Source organism: Alligator mississippiensis, chromosome 4 (assembly GCF_030867095.1).
Source record: "Alligator mississippiensis isolate rAllMis1 chromosome 4, rAllMis1, whole genome shotgun sequence".
Classification (NCBI taxonomy): Eukaryota; Metazoa; Chordata; order Crocodylia; family Alligatoridae; genus Alligator; species Alligator mississippiensis.
In genome coordinates, this window is record NC_081827.1 from 44,583,290 (window position 1) to 44,604,738 (window position 21,449).

Sequence of the window (21,449 nt, forward strand, 5' to 3'; positions counted from 1 at the left end):
TCTACAAAATAAGAGGTGAAACTAGAGAACATATTTAATTAGCTAAAAATATAGAAATATTTTTCTATATTTTTTTAAAATATAGAAATATTTTCTATTTCCAATAGAAATATTTTTCAAATCAAGCTTTAATCATGACTTTTTTTGTAATCTAAAAGTTATAGGACAATACAGATTATTTTGGGTGTTCAGAAAAACTTTACAAATTGAACTAATTTTTTACTTTTGCTTTCTCTTTTAATTTGTTTTGGGTATTTTTATGCTATGCACAATAATACTATTTGTTTGTTTAATACTCCTGTTCATGGAAGGAAAATGGAATCTTTAATCACAGCTGTACTTTATTGTTGCCTTTGTCATTTGTTTTCTCATTGTGCCCATAATGTGCTATGTACTTTCCAAATACACAAAAACTATTCATCTCTTAAAGAACTTCCAGAATAAGAAGGCAAACTGTTTGAAAGGTGGTTAAGAGCAATGCAATCACAATTACATATGTTTATACACTTTTCTTAATGATCAGCTATGTTACCAGCTATGTATAAGATTCTTTTTGCCAGAGACTCTAAGGATTGACATGGCCCCTCGTCTGATTTGATATCAAGTGAACTTTAATAGTAACCCCTAATCTCTATTACAGGTTTCCTCCTCCTCATATGATCTGGCAAGTGGCTCCTTTAGATGTTACAGCAGCAACTTTTGGGGGTACTGGGCCCTGGGTCCTCCTCCGGGTGTGTGGGATGTTTGTTTCTGGCTTTCCAGCTATTCAAGCAGAAAATCCATGGTTGTCCCTGTCTCCCCAAAGTTACAGCATGAACACGTAGCTTTCTTTGTTCATTACTTTTGTAATTTTTCTCATCCCAAATTGTTCAATCCACAGGTTTCATACCTTATCTTTTTAGATAAGGTACTCCAGTCCTACTCAGTTTTTGTTTTTTTTATCTTATAGGGAAATTGTTGTACCTGGTTCACCCAGTGTACCAATTGCAGCACTTGCTTTTTCCACTGCTTTATAAGGTACTTAGTACAATTTTATTGTTTAGTTCCAGGAAGGCTTAGACTCTGGCTAAGAGCCGTAGCATAACTCAGTTTGCCTGCCACATGCTATGCTTAAATACTTTTCTCTATCCATTAGTTATTAGCAAGAGAGATCTGAAGGATATGAAGGTCATTGGACCTTCAAGGATCAATCTATGAAGGATGTCCCACGTACTGGGGAGGGGGAGTTTAGAAAACTGTTTTTGGTGAAGTAATACTTAAATTCTGAAAAAATAACAAAAACGATGTTATTACAGTTTTGTGTTTTCATTTACGTTTCTATTGTTTTATTATCTTCTAATACATTGTCTTTTTCCACAGAGAATGTTCTTGTTTTTGTGTTTTAGTTTATACTGTATTAGCTCCACTTGCATCTCTTCTGGAACCACTAGCTGTTCACTGTTAGCCCTGATTACAGTATCCTTTCAGTACAACTGCTGTTTCTTCAAGGTTTTTCCCAGTCCTTGGACCTCTTATTGTAATGCCTCCTCCAGTTTGTAGCTCTTCGTTGTGTCTGTGTACTATTGCAGATTTTTCTGAGGGCTGCATTTTCCTTTACTGATGTACCAAATTCACGACAGGAGTGGGCTGCACAGAAGCTCCTTTAATCTTGAAGGTTTCGCTGTGGACTGAGGGCCTCATTGCTCGCTACTCACTCCTCATCAGCAGGGAGGCAAAAACCACAGTTTTAAATATGGTGCCATTTTTGCTGCTGGCTGCTGATTGGCCAAGGGGCCCTGGCAGCCCTGCTATCTGTTGCTGACTGGCAAAACAGCACCATATTTAAAACTGCAGTTTTCATCGCCCCACTGATCAGGAGTAGGGGGAGGGCTCATGCAGCAGAGCTCACCCAGGCAGTGTGGTCTGTGGCTGTCTCTGTGGTGCTTCACATGGAGCCAAGCCCTGCCTGGGACAGCCTGTGCCATTCTTCAGCCTGCACCTGGAGGTGGCTGCTCATCACACTGGGTGGGTAAGTGGGTGGAAGGCAGCTGGAAGCTGGAGCCAGAGCTCCGTGCACTGGGGCAGGAGCTGCCTGGTGGAAGCTTCCTCCTGGCCTGGAGCAGCATGGCAGGAGGAGGAGCCACTACTGGAGGCAAGGGGAGCAGAGCAGCATCTGGGTGGCTGCAGCCTCACTGGAAGCAGCCCTGCTGGAAGATGTGAATGCTGGCCAGGGTCAGGCCAGTGGGCACAGGCTGGAGCATGGCATGGGCTGTCCCGGGTAGGCACAGGGGCAGCCACAGACCTCACTGCCAGGGCGAGCTCTGCTGCACGTGCCCCTTACCCCCTTCCACTGCTGATCAGCAGGGAGGCAAAAACCATGGTTTTAAATATGGTGCTGTTTTTGCCTGTCAGCAATAGACTGGAGCTGCCAATTAGTGGTAAGTGGCAAAAATGGCACTATATTTAAAACTGTGGTTTTTGCCTCCCTGCTGATCAGGAGTGAGCAGCGGGGCCCTTCCACTAATCAGCAGTGCGGGGAGCACACAGGGGAACCTTCAAGATTTAAATGAGCTGCTGCACAACCCACTCTCGGCATGAATTTGGTAGGTTCCTACTGATGTTTTTTAAAATAGTAGTAGAGCTTAAAAAGTCTGTTTGTTCTGTCTTCAGGAGGAATAGATTTTGTTTATTTTGTTCCATTTGGAATACCCATACGTTCTGGACATTGGGAATATTTCCAAGGTGTTTTGGATCTCCTTGAAGAATGGTTGAGAAAAGCCTCGGAGAAAAAACAAATAATTTTTCATTCAAAATTGTTATACTTAGCTGTGATATTTCTGTGTAGAGGTGGGGATTCTTTTGTTTTGTTTGCTTCTTAAATAATAAGAGCCACTTGGAACCTATAAAAAAAAAAAAAAGCTGTTGAATATACATTTATGTAAAAGAAAAGTTTAACATCTTTGGTGCTTATCGTTTTATATTATGACTCTCTTCTTTTTTTTTTTTTTTTTATTATTGCACAATACTTATATGCAACTCCAGTACACTAGTTTGGTTAGTTTTTATATGTGCACCTAACTTTTATTTTTTGTTTTTGTTTTGTTTCAAAAGGTTTTTCTCAAGAGTGACCGAGTTGCCCGAATGGTTCACAGTGGAGGATGCTCTGCAAATGACTTTAGAGATGTTTTTAAGAAAAACATAGAAAAGAGGGTCCGAAGTTTGCCAGAGATTGATGGATTAAGCAAGGAGACAGTGTTAAGTTCTTGGCTAGCCAAATACGATGCCATATACAGGGGAGAAGAGGACTTTTGCAAACAGCCGAATAGAATGGCATTAAGTGCTGTATCGGAACTTATTCTGAGCAAGGAACAGCTTTATGAAATGTTTCAACAGATTCTAGGGATCAAAAAATTGGATCACCAGTTGATTTATAATGCCTGCCAAGTAAGTAATTGGTCTCTCTCAGTTCTGTAGTATTCAAAGTGGTTTCTCCCACCACACCAAATATTGCCTCCATACCCTCAGCTAGTGCAGAAACCTTAAATCTAGCAACATTATGTGGTTTTAGGTGGTAGCTACTGCCTGCAGAGCTCTCACAAGAATAATCTGCACCTATGTTGACTGTGGAAGACTGTTCCTAAATGGCTTCTTTTCATTTTTAAATAAACTCTTAATAGTCAATATTAATTATTCTAAAATGTATTGAGACATTTTACAACACTGCTGCTGCAGTGATTTGGAAGATTGTTGTAAAACATATGATCTATATGTAATAATAACTGCCTCTCTTTAACAGTGCCAAAGGTAAGAGAAGTTGAGGACTTAGTAGGACTAAGAGCATAGTGAATGGGGATGCAATTGTGTTGATCCAATTATGAGAACTCTTCTGTAGCGGAATTTGATGGGTTTAGTTTCTGATATCCCCCTTGAGCTGACTTAGCAGGTGCTTTCCCTTTCTATTCATGGGGAAAGGATGATTCCCCCCAAATCATTAAAAGAATTGGAGCAAATCCAGTTTAATTGCATTGAGCAAGGATCTAGGATTTGGTTTGAAGTGATTACATGACCTACCACTAATATAAATGTTGTATCTTCATAAAATGTTACTCATCTAAATTGTTATTCTTGCATCTATCTATACCCTTACTATACTTTTCCAAAACATCACAGAGATCATATAATTAATTCCATTGTCTCTTAAAGGAGAGCAGATCTCTTAACCAACACCACAGTAAATGAATTTACTTATTTACCTGTCCAAGTTTGTCTTAACAATGATAGGATGGTGAATCAGGTGTTATTTAGTTTTAATTATTATTATTTTTAGGTAGATGGTAATTGTATTAATACTTTGTCCAAATTATTTCTTTATTATAAATGATCAGATTGCCTAATAAAAATGAATTCATTAGAAGGCATCTTATTATCTAATTTTCCATATGAATTTTCTACCCATTTTTTGCCATGTTATGCTTCATTATATAGGCCAAGTACTTCACAAGCTCTTTATTTACACCACTCTGTTTAACACAATGTGTGAGTTACTTTATTACACAAACCCAGATTAAACTGTTCCATAATTTCAAGAGTGGCCAGGTTTTTTTGTAAACACTACTAGAGGCCTTCTACCTATTAATCTCCAAGCAGTTCCTTGTTAATGAATTAATGAAGTTCACAAAGTCACTATACACTGGTTATGATTATTCAGGGTGGGGGGTTGATTTTGGTTTCTCCCTTCCCCCCTCATGTACTTGTTTAAAATCATATAGCAGGTTGGAAGTGAGGCTGGAAAAAAACTCCAGATCTCTCCCTAATTACAGGCCTTTGTATCATACTGTACACTAGACAATGCTTGAGACTCTTCCATATTTTATGTTGAAACGCAATGAATATATTTAGACCAAAGCAGCATGGGAGAAAATGAGAAAAGTTGAGAATTATTGACTGTTATATTTACACAGTAGATTGGCTTAAAATTATTCCACAAAATTGTTCTTATAGTTGAAACATTTACACTGTTTAATAGTCCTCACACTTAGTTTTACCCTTGGTGATAGAAAAGCCTAATGATTGTAATCTCAGCTATATAATGAAAACTTCTTCTATTTATTCTGTTGGTAAACTGTTTAAGGATGATTTATCACTAAACAGGAATTTAAATGAAAAGAGCTTGCAAATTTTCACTACTTGTTTTATGCTGTCTCCCCCTTCCTCCTTCCACATACCCACAAGGAGGTGTGGTGGTAATAATTTCTTGGTGCGTACAGGTAGTATAAAGACCCCAAAGTAATGCAATGTCTAGCAGAAGATGGTGAGGGTTTTTTGGTGGTTTTTAAATCTAAAATGTTGGAAAATCAACTCCTTCTTTCTAGAAATATAAAAACTATCCATAATTGTTGTTGAAATGCTGCAAGGAACCTCTCAAGAACACTAAAGCCACATTTTCTACTTTTTTTTTCTATCCCTTTTCTTTTTTTCTAGCTCCTGCATTTTGCAGGTAGCTGGTTTTGCTGTCAGATACATTAAAGTGAGGTAGTGTTTGATGTTAGTCTGAAGTCAGGCAGAAGGCAGGGTAGATTTGCAACAAGCGTAACTCAATTGAAGTAAATGGGAACATTTTCAAGAAGCATAATGAGCAGGGGGAGGAGGTGTGAGACTGGGAGTGAGGAGTAGGGTCAGGGCAGGAGAAGTTTTACATTCTGCTCCAAGGACTGCTCTGGGAGTCTTACCTGCTGCCACAACATAGTCTAGCCATACCAGTTACTGCTGCTATGGCAGCACCACAGGGTCTGTGCATCTGGGTGCTGTTGCAACAGCAATGAAGTAGAACTGCTTCTGCTGCCATGGCATGGATTTGCCCACCTCATTTTACGTTGCCAATAACATGAGTGAATTTGTTAATAGAAACCTAGAAAATGAAAAGAAGAATGGGTTTTGGTTGCTAAAATCTGGAACTGGTTTCCATCCTAATAATTTTGTTGTGCTTCAAAACATTTTTAATTAAATTTAGGAATTGTGTTAGTGATGACATATGTTAGATGGAACCTATTAGGCTGTCTAGTCCAGGAGTTCTCCATTTATTCTTTTGTGCATAATCCACAAAGCAACTATATATCATCTAGTGATTCACTTCAGTGCGCAGTCCCAGTAGTATTTTGGGTTGTGGGATTTTTTTTTTTCCATCTTGTGAGTTAAAAACTAAAACAGCAATGTGGGGATGGGAACAGGAACACTGACACTCAAAGCAGTAATAGTATTTTGTGTAGCCCAGTTCCAGCTATTTAGTTCTCCTGTTCTACCTATGGAGGACTAGTCCATAGGCTAATACCATCAATCTGGTCTTTCTAAGTAAGTGTACTGCAGGCATCAGTCTGTCTTGTAATGATGTTTTTGACAGAGGAAACACAGTCATTCTAGTATACCTATAAAAGTATTTTGATTTATTTCTTATATTTTACTTATCTTTATTTTCAGGCTATTCATAGAAAGGGAACAGCAAGGTAAATTGAAAAATCAAAGCAAAGTCAGAATTATGTTTCAGCCAGTACCCTAGAAGGCAAGCATTTGAACACACATATGGATATGTGTTTTATTTCCCTTTTTCCTAAAGCTAATGGCTCACAGTTAGTGATAATCAATGCTATCTGGGAGCAAGGAGATAAGTGAAAGACCAAACAGATGGTAAAATTGTATTGATGGTAGGGGTTTTGATGAGTCAGCTTCTGGTTTGTGCTTCTGATGGAGACTAAGATTCCGAAATGAAAACCTGAGAGATTGTATTCACCCAGTGTTAAAAGCCATCACTCGTACAGCCCAGCAAATCTTTACCATTACAATTATGTAGAGCTTTCTACCCTTTTCTCTTCTTTTAATACTTCTAGCCATTTTGGTAATGCCAGATTATAGAAAGCATCTCTGCAAGATAGTATTACTGCAAGACCATGTTTCTGCGTAACAGTTGGTGGTGTTGCCTGGAGTTTGTTCTTTGCTGCCTCTCTTGCAGACCTCTTGCACTCTTTCTATTTCTTTGCCTTGCTGCAATTACTTAGCAGGTATACACTGGTTGCCTGGAAGCTTTGTATGCCCTTTCTCTGCTGAAAAAAAAAAAAAGCTTACTTCTCTTCCTGCTTTAGGTGCAGTTAGCTTTCCCAGAGCTGCTGCTGCTGCTCCTCTGTATCTATGAGGGTACAATTTACGGCAGTGGGGGACTCGTGGGAACCATGAGGAAAACGATGGTCTGGGTGTTAAGCATGTTGCACCATCACCTTTCCTAGCAGTATGTGGAGTAACTAGTGGAAAGGTTTTCTGGCAAGCTATGGGTTTGATGAGCATGGTAACAAATTGGGCATGAAATCTACATCTAAGAGTTGGAACCATTTTGGAATGATGCCCTGTGATATCAGCATGGATTTTTTTTGTTTGCTGTGTATAGAAATTGAATTTCTAGATGAGGTTTTATCTTTTAAGAGCAACTTGATTCAGATGCCTTTCCAAATAATTGAATTGACCATAAATAAAATAAAAATTATCTTATGCATATATGTTTTTCATCTCTCAGCTTATGCTGGGGGTTTGGGGGGGTTTTTTTTTGGGGGGGGGAGGTTAAGGGAGGGGCATTGGGTTTGTTTGTTCATGTTTTTTGTATCCTGAAATATAAAACTTATGTATTTCCAGTCCTTTAGCCAATCTAAACATAGTGGGGTCAATCATGGGAATGAAGTTGATGTCATGAGGTTGTCACAATTGGTCTTATATGGCTTTTGGATGTTTTTCAGGCTGCATATGCCAATTTATTTGTCAACTAAATACATAGTTGCCATTGCTACCTCAGGAAGATCCACTGATACATGATAGACTAACCTTTAGACACTTGCACAATTTTTTTATATATCCTTTTTTGCAACTGCATTTGACAAGCACTCCAGGGACAGTTGTCCATATGGGCTGCCAATCTTCATTTGCATGACTGAATTTGGGAGCAATTCCATTTTTGAGAGGGTTTCTGCTAGGAATTATTTTGTAGGGTTGCTTGCTGAGTATACCCATATCACTCAAGCTGTACTGAATGCTTTTGACAGTTCTGGTCTTGGCTAAATGGCACTACCCTCCTAGTACTATATTGTCCCACATCCCTTTCCCTCCTCTCCCTGTCCCCCAGATAAGACCTGCATCTTGTTTTTGGAAGGCAGGATGTTGGGGAGGGGGGCAGAGATTTTTCCAGAGTCATGGCTGAGAGAGCTGTCTGTAAGCAGCAACTTATTTCCCATCCACAAGCTCACTGGATGATTCAGGAAAAAGCTAGAGAGTTAACCTTTTCATAGGCACTGCTGAATTTACAACAACTTCTCTAACTTGGCAGCAGCTGGGAGTGGGTTAAAACTAGACATTTACCCCTCTTGCTTGCTGGTCCAGAGAGAAGTAATGACCATTACAGCACAGCTTTTCCATTCTTCTATTCCAGTGAAGAAAATCAGCTTCCCCACTAAACACGCACTCCATTTGTTTGGAGGGCTGGTTTTGTGAGAATGGGTGCAGTATGTGAGTAAACAAGGTACTAAGAGTTGCAATGTCTCTGGCATGGTCAGAAAGAGAAGCAATATGTTATTCATTCTTTGAAAGACTTTCATCCTTGACAACAGACGTATTGTTTGTTAGATTTAGTTGTGTACCTGTGACATCACTACATACATTCCCCCCCCTTTAATGAAGTTTTTATCCATTCTTGTAAAGAACAAGGCTTCGTTGTAACTTGTTAGGACAAGAAACACTGAAAAAAGCTGAGGTTTTTCATGACTGGTGAACTTCAGCATGATGTGTACATTAGTGAAATTGGAAATTCTTTTGTATGGTAAATGCTATGGAAAGTTTTAAGTTTTCCAATCTTAAGACTGCCACAATGCCAAGATCTACTCAGTTATCATCAGCAGTCCATACAATAACAAAATTGAGGCCTGATCTCTGCTTCTCATGTTGTATATGCATACTTTTTTGTGGCTGCAGGTTTTGATTTGTGATGTATCCTGACTGGTGACAACTCATTTTCAGTAAACATATTTACATGCATCTTACCTGGGGCTTTGCATTATTGCTTGGATGGAGAAACAGTTGCTGGTTGTGTGGAACCTCATAGATATCCTTGATTTTTTTCCTAAGGTGTCTGGCTACAATATGCTCTGAAGGTATCTTTGATAGTTTGGTTTATAAACCACATAGTACTGAATCTTGACACTTTTATAACTGTTGCCTGATGTAGGAAATAACTTTGTTACACATGTGATCACCACAAGTCTAAACTTAGAGTATTATTAATGGCTTTATCAAGAACCAGATTATTAATATCAGGCAGATCATGGTTCAGTGCAGAGGACAAGATTCTTTATAAAAAGTTTTCTGAAAGGGGATGTAGCTTAGTGGTAGAGTGCATGCTTTGTATGTATGAGGTCTTGGGTTCAATCCCCAGCACCTCCATCTTTTAAAGGCAACAAAAAGTATTTTTTTTTTTTAGGTATGTAGGGAGTAAAAGGAAGAAGCAGGGCAGCATATGACCCCTACTGAACAAGGAGGAACAATTGGTAAGAGAGAGGGGGAAGAAGGCTGAGCTATTCAATAAGTTTTTTGCCCCAGTGTTCCTGAGCAGGGCTCAAGATAAGTCTCCTAATGGGTTCTTAGATGGGCATCAGAAGGACACCAGCCTACCAACCGTCAACGTTGACTTGGTGCAGAGTCACTTGGATGGACTAGATGTGTTCAAGTCAGCAGGCCCAGATGAGCTGCATCCAAGGGTACTGACGGAATTGGCCAGTCATAGCAGAACCACTGGCACAGCTGCTTGAGCGTTCATGGCACTCGGGTCAGGTCCTGGAGGACCGGAAAAGGGTCAGCGTGGTCCCTATTTTCAAGAAGGGGAGGAAGGAGGATCTAAGTAATTATAGGCCAGTCAGTCTCACCTCCATCCCTGGAAAGGTCTTTGAAAAGATTATGAAGGATCATATCTGTGAGAGTCCAATGGGAAAAATAATACAGCAGGGAAATGGATTTGGAGCAGGTAGATCACGCCTAACAAATCTGGTTTCATTTTATGACAGGGTCACATAATGCTTAGACACAGGAGTAGAGGTGGATGTCGTTTTCTTGGATTTTAGCAAGGCCTTCGATACAGTATCTCATCCTGTTCTCATAAATAAATTAAGAGGCTGTGACATAGATGTTTACACGATATTTACACCGTCTGGTGGATGGCAAATTGGCTTAGTGTTGCACCCAGAGAGTGGCAGTTGACAGGTCTATATCGACCGGGAAGAATGTGGGTACTGGGGTCCTGCAGGGTTCAGTCTTTGTACCTGTACTCTTCAGTATCTTCATCAGTGACTTGGATGTGGGTGTGTGGTGTACTCTGTCCAAGTTTGCAGATGATAGTAAATTGTGGTGTGAAGTGCACGCTCCAGAGGGTACAGAACAATTGCAGGCAGACCTGGACAGGTTGGAAAAGTGGGCAATACACAATAGGATGTAGTACAACAAGGACAAGTGCAGAGTGCTGCATCTAGGGTGCAAAAATATCCAGCACGTTTACTGGCTCGGAAGTGACCCTCTTAGCAGCACGGAAGCAGAAAGGGATCTGAGTCATAGTGGACTCCAGGATGAATGTTAGTCATCAGTGTGATGAAATCATCAGCAAAGCTAACTGCACTTTATCATGCATCAGCAGATGCATGGCAAATAGATCCAAGGAGGTGATACTTCCCCTCTTTGTGGCATTGGTCAGAGTGCAGATGGAGTACTGCATCCAGTTTTGGGCACCATACTTCAAGAAGGATGTTGATAGACTCAAGAGGGTCCAGAGGAGGGCCACTTGTGTGGTTAGGGGCTTACAGGACAAGCCTTATGAGGAGAGACTGAGGGACCTGGACCTCTTCAGCCTCCACAAGAGAAGGCTGAGAGGTGATCTTGTGGCCACCTACAAATTCATTAGGGAGACGCAGCAAGGGATTAGAGATGCTCTGTTCACAGGGCACCTCTTGGGGTAATAAGGAACAATGGTCACAAACAGACAGAGAGGAGATTTAGGCTAAATATCAGGAAAAACTTCTTCAAGGTAAGGGTGGCCAAAATTTGGAATGGGTTTCCAAGGGAGGTGGTGATTTCCCCTACCTTGGGGGTCTTTAAGAGAAGGCTGGACGAGCACCTGGCCTGGGTCATCTAACCCCAGCACTCTTTCCTGCCTAGGCAGGGGGTCAGAATTGATGATCTGTTGAGATCCTTTCTGACCCTAGAATCTGTAAATCTATGAATATGGTTGTTTGTAGGGCTTGGACAGATGATACAATTGTCCAGGTGTAATCAGGCTTTACACTGGTGTAATCAAGGGACAGGCAGGTGACATAAGATTCTACCGCTAAAACAACATATCAAAGCTCATGAGGATTATTCTGGCAAACATCAGGGATAAAACTACACTAGTGTAACTTACATAGGTGTGTCAAATGTCGGCTTTATGGACTAGCCTTTTTGCTCAGTGCAAACAGACTATTACCTGCTTCTTTGCTGTCTAGGTGTGAGGCATTTGAAATGGCTATCCCAAAGAGGTGCACATCTCTGCACTTGGAATTCTGGTGGGTAATTTACATCAGTGTAAAGGGTTCCCCTTAGTTTGATATCCAGATCTTAATTTTAATGTAGAACGCTTTTATCTGGTTTGTTTGGTGCCTTAAATTTAGCATGTGGCTGGAGCTGACTGATTGTTGGTCCTGAGGCTAGGATCACACCATGGTCTGGAACTGGCCCCAGTGCAAGCCCAGCCCCAGGACCAATAGATTTCTAGGGTCGGAAGGGACCTATTAGATAATCGAGTCAGACTCCCTGCTCTGGGCAGGAAAGAGCGCTGGGCTCAAGTAACCCCAGCCAGGTGTTTGTCTAATCTCCTTTTGAACACCTCCAAGGTAGGGGAAAGACCACCTCCCTTGGAAGCGTATTCCATTTTTTGGCAACCCTCACAGTAAAGAATTTCTTCCTGATGTCCACTCTAAATCTACTCTCCTTCAGTTTATGGCTGTTGTTTCTAGTAACCCCGAGGGGTGCCCTGGTAAACAGAGTATCCCCTATTCCCTGCTGACCCTCCCCCCCCCCCCCGATGAGTTTGTAGGCAGCCACAAGATCACCTCTCAGCCTTCTTTTGTGGAGGCTGAAGAGATTCAGGTCCCTCAATCTGTCTTCATAGGGTCTTACCTGCAGGCCCACAACCATACGTGCAGCCCTCCTCTGAACCCTTTCCAAGTTATCCACAAACCTCCCAAAACTGCATGCAGTACTCCAGCTATGGCCTCACCAGTGCTACACAGATGGAAACTATCGCCTCCCTAGACAAGCTCATGACGCTCCTACTAATGCAAGAAAGAGTGCAGTTAGCCTTACTCATTACCTCATCACATCGGTGACTCGTGTTCATTTTTGTGTCAGCTATGACTTGGAGATCCCTTTCCACTGCTATGCTATTTAGAATGGTACTTCCCAGTCTGTAGGTGTGTTTAGTGATTCCTTTTCCCCAGGTGCAGCACTCTGCACTTATCTTTGTTAAATTACATCTTATTCTGATTCACCCACTTCCCAGTCTATCCAAATCTGCCTGAATTCACTCTCTACCCTCTAGTGTGGTTACTATACCCCATAGTTTGGTGTCATCTGTGAGTTTGGACAGAGTGCTTTCTACATCCTTACCCAAATCATGGATGAAGATATTAAACAGCACTGGTTCAAGGACAGAGTCTTGGGGGACACCACTGCCCACATCTCTCCAGTTAGAAACTGACCCATCCACCACTACTCTCTGGGTTCATCCCAGAAGCCAGTTTTCCACCCACCTGACTGTGAAAAAATCCATGTTACAGCTGCATATATATTGCCATTATATGTCCAGTGTGTATCATAATATACATATTTCTATACATGTTACTCCACTGTTATGCTCTATGTCTATAACAAAAGGTCTTTATATATACATCCAAATATTTTATTCAGACAGGAAGGAGAGGTTTTTCATGGATAACTTTTATATCTTGAATGATAGCACCCCAAATTATTTTTTTGTTCTTAAGATTTATGACTTTTTATAATACTTTTGGCTTGCCAGGTGCCAATTTATTCTGTTCCTGAAAGAACACTGGGACAAGTCCTGTACTTAACAAGCATACAAAACTCAATAAATACAATGGGAAATTTGCTTGAGGAAAGACTGCAGAATTTGGCTTATACTGTGAATTTATTAAAAACAAATCTTGGTTTAAAACTCACTATAGAATCCAAAATAATCTGCAATTACAATTATGTTAGCATACATAGCATTGAAAGTTTTCTATGGTAGCCGAGTCACTTTGTTTGCTTCACCTTGTTTCTTTTCACTCTGAATGGCTTGCTATGTTATCTCATAATTTGGTTGAATACACACAGCATATGTTTGTCTCTGGTTGTCTCCGCCACATCAGGTTGGAGGTTGGGCATATTGGAGACTTCATACTCTTGATCCTCAACCATGGCACAGTGGAGTGCAAGTCACAGGGGTCGACTCAGAACTTGAATGGAACTTGTGCTAGAAGGCTGTGTTTCACCTTCTTCCTACTATGCCATCTTCTTCAATTATTCTGGGGCTTATGTGGGCAGCTGCTTCTGTGCTGTGCAGTATGCAGTGAACTTGGAAGATTAGAGAATGCAGTCCATCATGTCTATATTAACCTAGGTATTTCCATATTCATGTTATGTATGGTCCACGTACCTGTTACTATGGTACTTCAGCATGCTTTTGCGTCTTGGCAGTAAGCTAGACTTGTCCATCATGGGCAGTAAGGAAATGGTTCCTGAAGTTTCCTCCATTTTCTCTGCCTCCACTTAAGCCTGAGCTGATGATGAATACAGTTTGGTACAAGGTCTCAGCCTAGAAGAATGTTAACAGGAGAGGCAGAGGTAAGTCAGAAACAAATAATCTCATTCCTGCTATAGCTTGTTTGGGAATTTTGATCTCCTAAGAAATCTTGCTTTAATGATCCAGAGTTCACATCCACTAATTTCAGGTATCTTCTCCGTATGTCATTGTATCTCACCTGTTAGCAGAAATCATCTAATTCCAATTGTACATTGTACACACAGTTTTTCCACGGCTGGTATAGCCAATCAGATTTTTAATTCATGTAGTCTGCTCAGGTCTCATAGCATTTGTTATCTAACAAATGTAAGAGCTATTTCTCTTACAGTTAAGCATCTATGTCCTGTCCTTAGGTTTAGTAACAGTTTCAGAATAGAGTAGGCATGTCTTCTGTATTGTGATCTACTATACAGCCACATAGCCATTAATAATGTATAATATTACAAGCTACGTCATTTTGAATGGCCATACTTAAAGGAAAAAGATTTTCCTACGCTGAAGGGACACAGTTATGAAAACCCCACTGTAACAAGTCTGTGGACCTTAGTATGAATAAAATGCCTTTTTTTTTTTTTTTTTTTTTAAATAAAGTCCTCAGATGTGTGTCCCCTGGAGACCGAAAAGAGATGGAAACTGACCTCAAGGAATTGGGTTTGTTGGCATATAGGCATTATCTACCTTGTAAGAAAAAAATGTTGTTTTTCTCTTTCAGAGTATATTTAACACAATCTCTAATATAGGAGAGTGGATTTGAAAGATCATAGTCATGGAAGCTGTCAGCTGGGGGGAGCTTTAGGAAGCATGCAGTTCCCCGTTGCCAATGCCTGACAGGTCTAGTTTTGCCCCAGCTGCAAGTAGGTTGATGTATACATTGTAACTAATCTGTGGACCTTGTTACAAGAAAGGGGGACTTTCTGATATGAAAGGATAAACATTTTCCTCTTCAGTTTTACTCAATTTCTCAGAGAAGAGCCACTATCCAGAACAAAATCTTTTGTGAGTCAAGGCTACTCCATCGGCACCACTATTTAATTAACCTCTCAGAAATGTTTCTGAAGGATTGTGTCCTATGCTGTGGACTTCTCCTTGCAGTCCTATTCACTTTTCTGATCTCACAACACTCTTAAGGTGAGTAAAGCAGTAGGTGATATGGAATGTTCTTACTGATAGACACTACTATTCCATATGAAGAAAATCCTAAGGGAGAAAAGGTTTCTAGGGGCCCTGGGAGACATTACATTTATCGCACAATAAATTGTAATATGTCACATGTGCAAGCAATTTGTTGTGTGGCAAAACAACTGCAAAGATGCTACCCATTAAATGTGGAACATCTATGTGGGTAGTTTGTATCGCACATTAATCTGAACATGTGGCATGTATGCTCTTCCCTCTTCCACACACCCTACCTCCTTCCCCCCAAGGAAAAGAGAGAGCAGCTGGCTCCTTGATAGCCAGAGCAACAGCAATGGAGTTACCAGAGCAGTACTTCAAAGGCTGTGTTTGAGGGGTACACAGTAGGGCTGTGCGAAGCTTTGGTTGCTGATTTCAATTCAGTGGTTGAATCTGAATCAAATCAGGAGACCCTTTAACCTCTCAGAATCAAATCAGAACCCTGCAAATTGGAGAGATTTGGAAAGATGTAACAATTCGGACATAGACACAGCTTTAAATGTTTTTTCTACGTACCTCAAGGTACTCAGCAGCTCATGAATGCTGCGATGGTGGGGCAGATGGAGCATCCCACAGGAGCACGGGGGTGGGTCCCCAGTGTGCTCAGCAGCAGACCTGGGAGTGAACCAGAAGCACTTCCAGTCCATTTCTGAGTCCTCCGGGGAGTGCGCTGGATGGCCCCCTTGTGCCTCCCCAGTTCAATGACTGGTGCCTCCTGGGTCTGGGGGGGCACCTGGGGTCCCCCTGCGGCCAATCACCAAGCCGGGGGGGGAGGGGGGGGAGTCTGGCACGCTCCCCAGCAGACCCAGAAGTGGACCAGAAGTGCTTCCAGTCCACTTCTGGGTTTGCTGCCAAGCACTCTGGGAGACTCCATCTGCCCCACCATCACAGCATTCACAAGCCACACCTGGTACCTCGAGGTATGTAGAAAAAATATTTAAAGCTGTGTCTATGGAGCATCGAATCTTCAGATTTGGATTCGGCCGAAGTGAATTGGGACAGTGATCCGAATCAACTAATCGAATCACTGTCCCCAGTTTGGGCCAAAACCAAATCGAATACTGCCTGTTTCGCACAGCCCTAGTCCCCAGTATTAGAGAGCAGCTCCCCAAAACGACACTCCCCATGCACCAACAAGTTTAAAAGGCACCCCAGGAAGCCTAGCATTGAGGAGCTGCTCCCTGGTGTTATGATACTTGAGGTGCTTTTGCTTACTGAATGCAACATTCGTTAACATCTATTGCCCTAATTGCATAGATTATTTTTGCCTCCAACATTCCAAAGGAAATAAAATCTGTTATTAATACTTAGTGAGAGAAAAGATTGTGCACAATATTTTGAGAATGTAATGTTCTTCTGAAGCTAGCCTTCTGGTTTGTAGTCTCTTTTGTAACTAAAGCCACTTGGCAGTAATCAGATGGTGGTAGCTGTCATTGCAGTATAGCCAGCTTAAATTGTACAACTAATTTATTGGTGAAAAATACAGAACTTCCTGCAAAGTGACCAATCTTTGGGGAGTAAAATCCAAGGTATGGTTCCAGATGCTCTACAGACCTCTGAAATTGCCAGTAGTCTACAGTACCTCCCTATTTTGGTTACTGTAACCATCTTAGTTGTGGGTTGCAATGAAAAACAGAGCTAAATACTGTGAGTACAGCACTATGTGAACATGGCTATTCTGCTTCCTGTTTGGGGGAGGTGTTCATTTTTATCTCTACTTCTCTTGAGCTAGAAATAGAATAGTGCAGGTAAAAGGCAGAGTTGGTTTGGATGTAGCACCACATGAACACAGCATCAGGCCATTGTTGTGGCAGAGTATTGCCCAGCACCAATCTGGAACCAGGTTCAAATGGACATATACTGTTTTAGAGAGGGTACAGGGAATGGAAGGACACCGCTCCACAATTCAGGATTGCCTTGGAAAATTAAGGATGGTTGGTCACTCTTGTACTAAGGTGATTGTATAAGAATGTTACAGAAGATCTTACAGATTCTAACCCTAAAGGCTGCAGGGTAAAAGCTTTAAAAATCCAAAACAAAACAAAAACAAACACACTCCCCCTCCTCCTTCCTTTTAATTCTCAAAAAGCCAGAGTGTATAAATCTTGCTTGTTTCTTTACAGTCTCATGGTTTGGACAGGTCAGATCATAATTTTTAATATCTGATGCTAACAGCAACTAGAAACTTTAGTCCTTTATGGTTTGCATAATTTTGGCACTTTGTTTTTTTTAGAAGAATATTATATAGGTATCTTCCCCCCCTGTTTTTAACTCCTTCAATCCCTAACTAAGATATATGAGAGATGTTCAAATAAGGGCATTTGACATTTCGGATCTTAATATTTTAGTACCTCTGGGGAGAAGCAACCAAACTTTTTTCCTAAACCTGAGCTCCAAACTTACTGATGGGCAGGCGGTGTTAGTAAGTGTATTTCATATATTGCCTAAATAGAAGTACAGACAAGCAGAAACATTCATATTGGTACCTGTAGCTATCTAGACTTCCCCTTGTCCTTCTGCCCAGCCCATTTCCAGTTTGTTTGGGTTTTTTTCCTGTCCAACTGAGATGAGATGGCATACTACAACCACTGTCCTTTGGATTAGTAAAACATCTTCTTTCTGGTTTTCTTCTAGTTTATTCATTTGAGCCATACTACCCCTACTTTTGAAAAGCAACATGAGCTCAGGAGACTGGTGAAAGAGGACAGAAAGCTCAGTAGATGTTGTGATGCTATTCAACCCAAACAAGCAAGAATTACTCTGCTTTGCCTCTACTAGCTGCAAGCCCATTTCTTAATGTGGCTTCTGGAGCTTTAACTTTACAGTGGCTGCTGACTTAAAGCTGTGAAGCCTGCGTACTTCACTAGGGAGGATGGTTTGCTGTGGGGTGACAGGTTTTTCAAAAGCTTTTCACAGTACAGTGGGATTACTGTGAATAAAGATTTATTATTGTGAGTAAGGATTCTTAAGTTATTATCCTGAAAGGAGGCTGATTTATGCCTTCTCTTCTGCTGTGGTTCTGTGGGTGTTTCTATGTAGCTGCTATCTAGGCAGATCTGTTTATGAGGAGATGCCAGGCATGTGTCTATGCTGGCAGAAACTGAGACTCAGAAGAATTAACTAACAAGATATTTTTCCTTTTAGTATGCTCTTGGAAGGTTGGCATTTAGAAGTAAGATAGGATTTTTAAAAATATACTATTTTATGGAAATCATTATGAGTTGGAAGGAATTTCATTTCCTAGTATTTGAATTGGACAAATAGGAAGATGGGATCTTATATTTTGTTCTGAATGCATAATATATCAGCAAAATTGCAAGGGAGAAGAGGGTACTTTGTAGGTTATCATTGAACAATGCAGACTTTACAATGAAGTATAACTTAAAATTCATCCCTTTCACGTACTTCTAACACTGACTTGCAGTAATGGAATAGCTTGTACAGCTAGACATCTTATTGGTTGATTTAGATTTTTATTTTCTTCTCAAGTTTCCTTGTAAACTTTAAGTCTTTAAAACCTCTATGGTTTCTTCTATTCTTTCAGAACAGGAGCAAACAAAACCAACTTACTTTTAGATAATGTGAAAATTTTGCTGCAGCCTTCCTTCCCAGACACACCACTCCTCATTCCACATAATGATACAAATTATTTCTTTTAATGGACAAACAAAGTGATGTTATGTTGGACATACTGTGCATATCTTGAAATCAAAAAATAAAAGCAAGAGGATAGGAACTTCTATGGTACATTTTTATTGCAGTGATAAGATTACCAGCCAGAAGAAAGAAACTATACTGCAGTGCAAGGCCCTAGCCAAATTATAGTATCTTCACTGGTACTGCATCCCATGAGTGTTTATGGCTGTGCTTTTCAACCAGGATATTAATGTACTTTCCAGCATAGATTAGCCTGGGCTGAGTTCTGCTATGTTGCTTCTTCTACCTGAGCCAGCTCATTTATAGCTAGTTTAGGTATCTCTACATAGCAGTGCATTTTTCAGTGTAACTATGTCCTAGGACTTCAGGAAACATATTTCCTCCTCCATATTTTGTACTGAAGTAAGCTGTGGTTCTTTCCCTATGAATTGTGAAAGGAAAAGTAGAACTAAGGCTGTAACCTACATCTTCAGCTGAGCTATACAGCCTGGGCTGAAAGCACCAACTCTTAGGTGAGAGGTTGTTGTGAATAGAGGAGAGATGGACCAGGAATGATTTCTGGGTTTGAGTATGTGTTAGTCTGCACTTCACTTGTTAGCCTGCACTTTCAGCACCTGAGTTAGTCTAGCCCTAGCGTGAGCCTCCCCCAGGCAGATCTCTACTAGCATGACTGTCCTCATTTTTTTGCACTCCATCCCCTCCTGAATATCTGAGAACATGCCCTATGGATATTTGTGATAAGTTGTTCTTTGGTTCTTTCCCATTTATTTTTGCATCAATTGTCTGTCTGTCAAAGTGAGTTATGGCAAGGCGTAAGAGGATTATTAACACTTGAGTGATTCAGTCTGCAATCTAGCTAGAAAAATGGATGGGTTTCAGCCCAATTTAAAGTAGATCTAGGTCTGTAACCCTTATACAAAAAATAAGGTGCTAAGAATTGAAAGGTATGTCACCAGTAAACTGGCTTAGACCAAAAAGTACAAAAGAACTGTTAAGTATAGGTAGAGTAGGTCTGGTCAAAAAAGCAAACTAGTATTAAATATCGTTTCCTACATTTTACTAGTAGAGTCTGATCCATCACTAAACTCCAGTTTCCTTGAATTACCAAAGCAGCACAAAGTGACCTGAGTATACTATAAATATCTACCATTACATTTACTTTATGCAAGACCAAACAAGGAAAAAAATGTCCCGAAATTCATAGTGTTGGAAAAAATACTAGTGGATCTAGCAAATCTTGTAGTATCACCCATGTACATGTGCAAAATTGAAATCTCTTTCCTGATCATAAAGAGAACATGATGGTTGTATATATCAGAAGTCAGCTTTATATTAATTACTATTAGATTTATGTTCTTTTAAGACTTTTTTCTTCAGCTTATTTCAGAAAAAAGTTTAATCTTTTATCATATTTATTTACTTTTACTGCATTTACATGTTAGGAACCCTGTCAAGATTTTTGGTCAAGATATGGACTATTCCTTAGAGCTACAAAGCCAAGGTAGTTTGTATGAGAGAGAGGATAAAGGAAATTATACATGCCTCTATCTATATCCATTTCTGGAGAGATAAAAATACCATACTAGTGTTGCCTATGTATCCGTAACCGGACTCTTTATCCCTTTAAGGCCTTGAAACACACCAAGGAGCAGCTAGCTGTGTTCTAAATAAGCATGGCTGGACAAATAGTGCCTTGCTAGACATTTTTAATAGAAACTTCCGTGAAGGAAGAGTGGCTGCAAGAGCTGTGATTTTTTTGTTTGTTTGTTTGGTTTTTGTTTCCGAACATCTTACAGATACCTGCATACCCAGAAAGATTTGGGCACAGTAGCTGATTAGCCACTGTTCTTCTACTAACTATGTGCTGGGATCATCAGATTAGTAGGACAAGTGGAGCTACTATCTCCAGAGCGCAAATACCTGCGTTCTCTTAATCGAAGAATGCAGGAAGCCCAGTTCAAGTCCAAGTCAGTAAACCAGAGAAACGAGTATCATGATTATACAAACAATGTTGGATTTGGGTGGCAAGCATCTAGTACTAACTGACAGCACAGAAAGAGCCTTGTGAATAAATGAATGAAAATCGTAGTGGGGAAGGTTGTGATCCTTCCCTGGGCTGTTCAGTTAAAAGGGAATGATGGGTTTTGTTCAGATCCGAAAAGGTAAGCAGAAACAACTGGCATTCTTGTTGTGCAAAGCTAGGGTACGAAACCACCAGATTGCTGTATTCCCCAAATTATCCCTTCTGATCACTAGGGCTGCCTATACACATGCTCAGATGTGGGGGAGTGGGGGCTGTGTTTTAATTAGAGCAGTTCCTGGACAGCCACTCTAATTAAAACAGCTCACTGTCATGTATATTAAGCCTCCCCTGTGTTTCAAAATGGCCATGGGGGTTCTTTAACTAAAGCTCATTAAGTGAGCTTTAGTTAAAGCACCTCTTGTGGCCATTTTGAAAAATGGAGGTGCTTTAATACACGTGATGGTGAGGCGATGTTGATTTAGATGCTGGAGCGTTCTAATCAGAATGCGAATAAGCAAATCTATAGGCAACCCTGAATTAAGCTGCAAAATATAGGATGACGAAGCTTTAACTCAGGCCAGGGCAATGTTCATTCAAAATCTATTTGAATGTTTTTCCACAAGTGTTTTTTTTAAACATTGTGAGAAGGTAGCCTTTGTCTTGCCTGTGACACTACACCATTGACAATATTTGACTAGTCATCAT

At 40.5% G+C, this 21,449-nt stretch overlaps 1 protein-coding gene and 1 non-coding gene across 9 annotated transcripts in view; both read left to right on the forward strand.

Annotated features, from left to right (window-relative positions):
- The window catches only part of CADPS2 (calcium dependent secretion activator 2), a 630,383-nt gene that overhangs the window by 240,499 nt on the left and 368,435 nt on the right, over nucleotides 1-21,449 (forward strand). For 7 of the 8 annotated variants that reach the window (XM_059725932.1, XM_059725931.1, XM_059725930.1 and 4 more), the window contains one exon: nucleotides 3,091-3,423. In XM_059725932.1, coding sequence (XP_059581915.1) covers nucleotides 3,091-3,423 — 333 coding nt within the window. Of the gene's footprint in view, nucleotides 1-2,558; nucleotides 2,583-3,090; nucleotides 3,424-21,449 lie in introns of those variants that run through there. The other variant, XM_059725934.1, reaches the window with a different exon arrangement.
- TRNAT-UGU (transfer RNA threonine (anticodon UGU)) lies at nucleotides 9,376-9,447 on the forward strand. Its single transcript has one exon. It is a non-coding gene; the product is annotated as a tRNA-Thr (tRNA).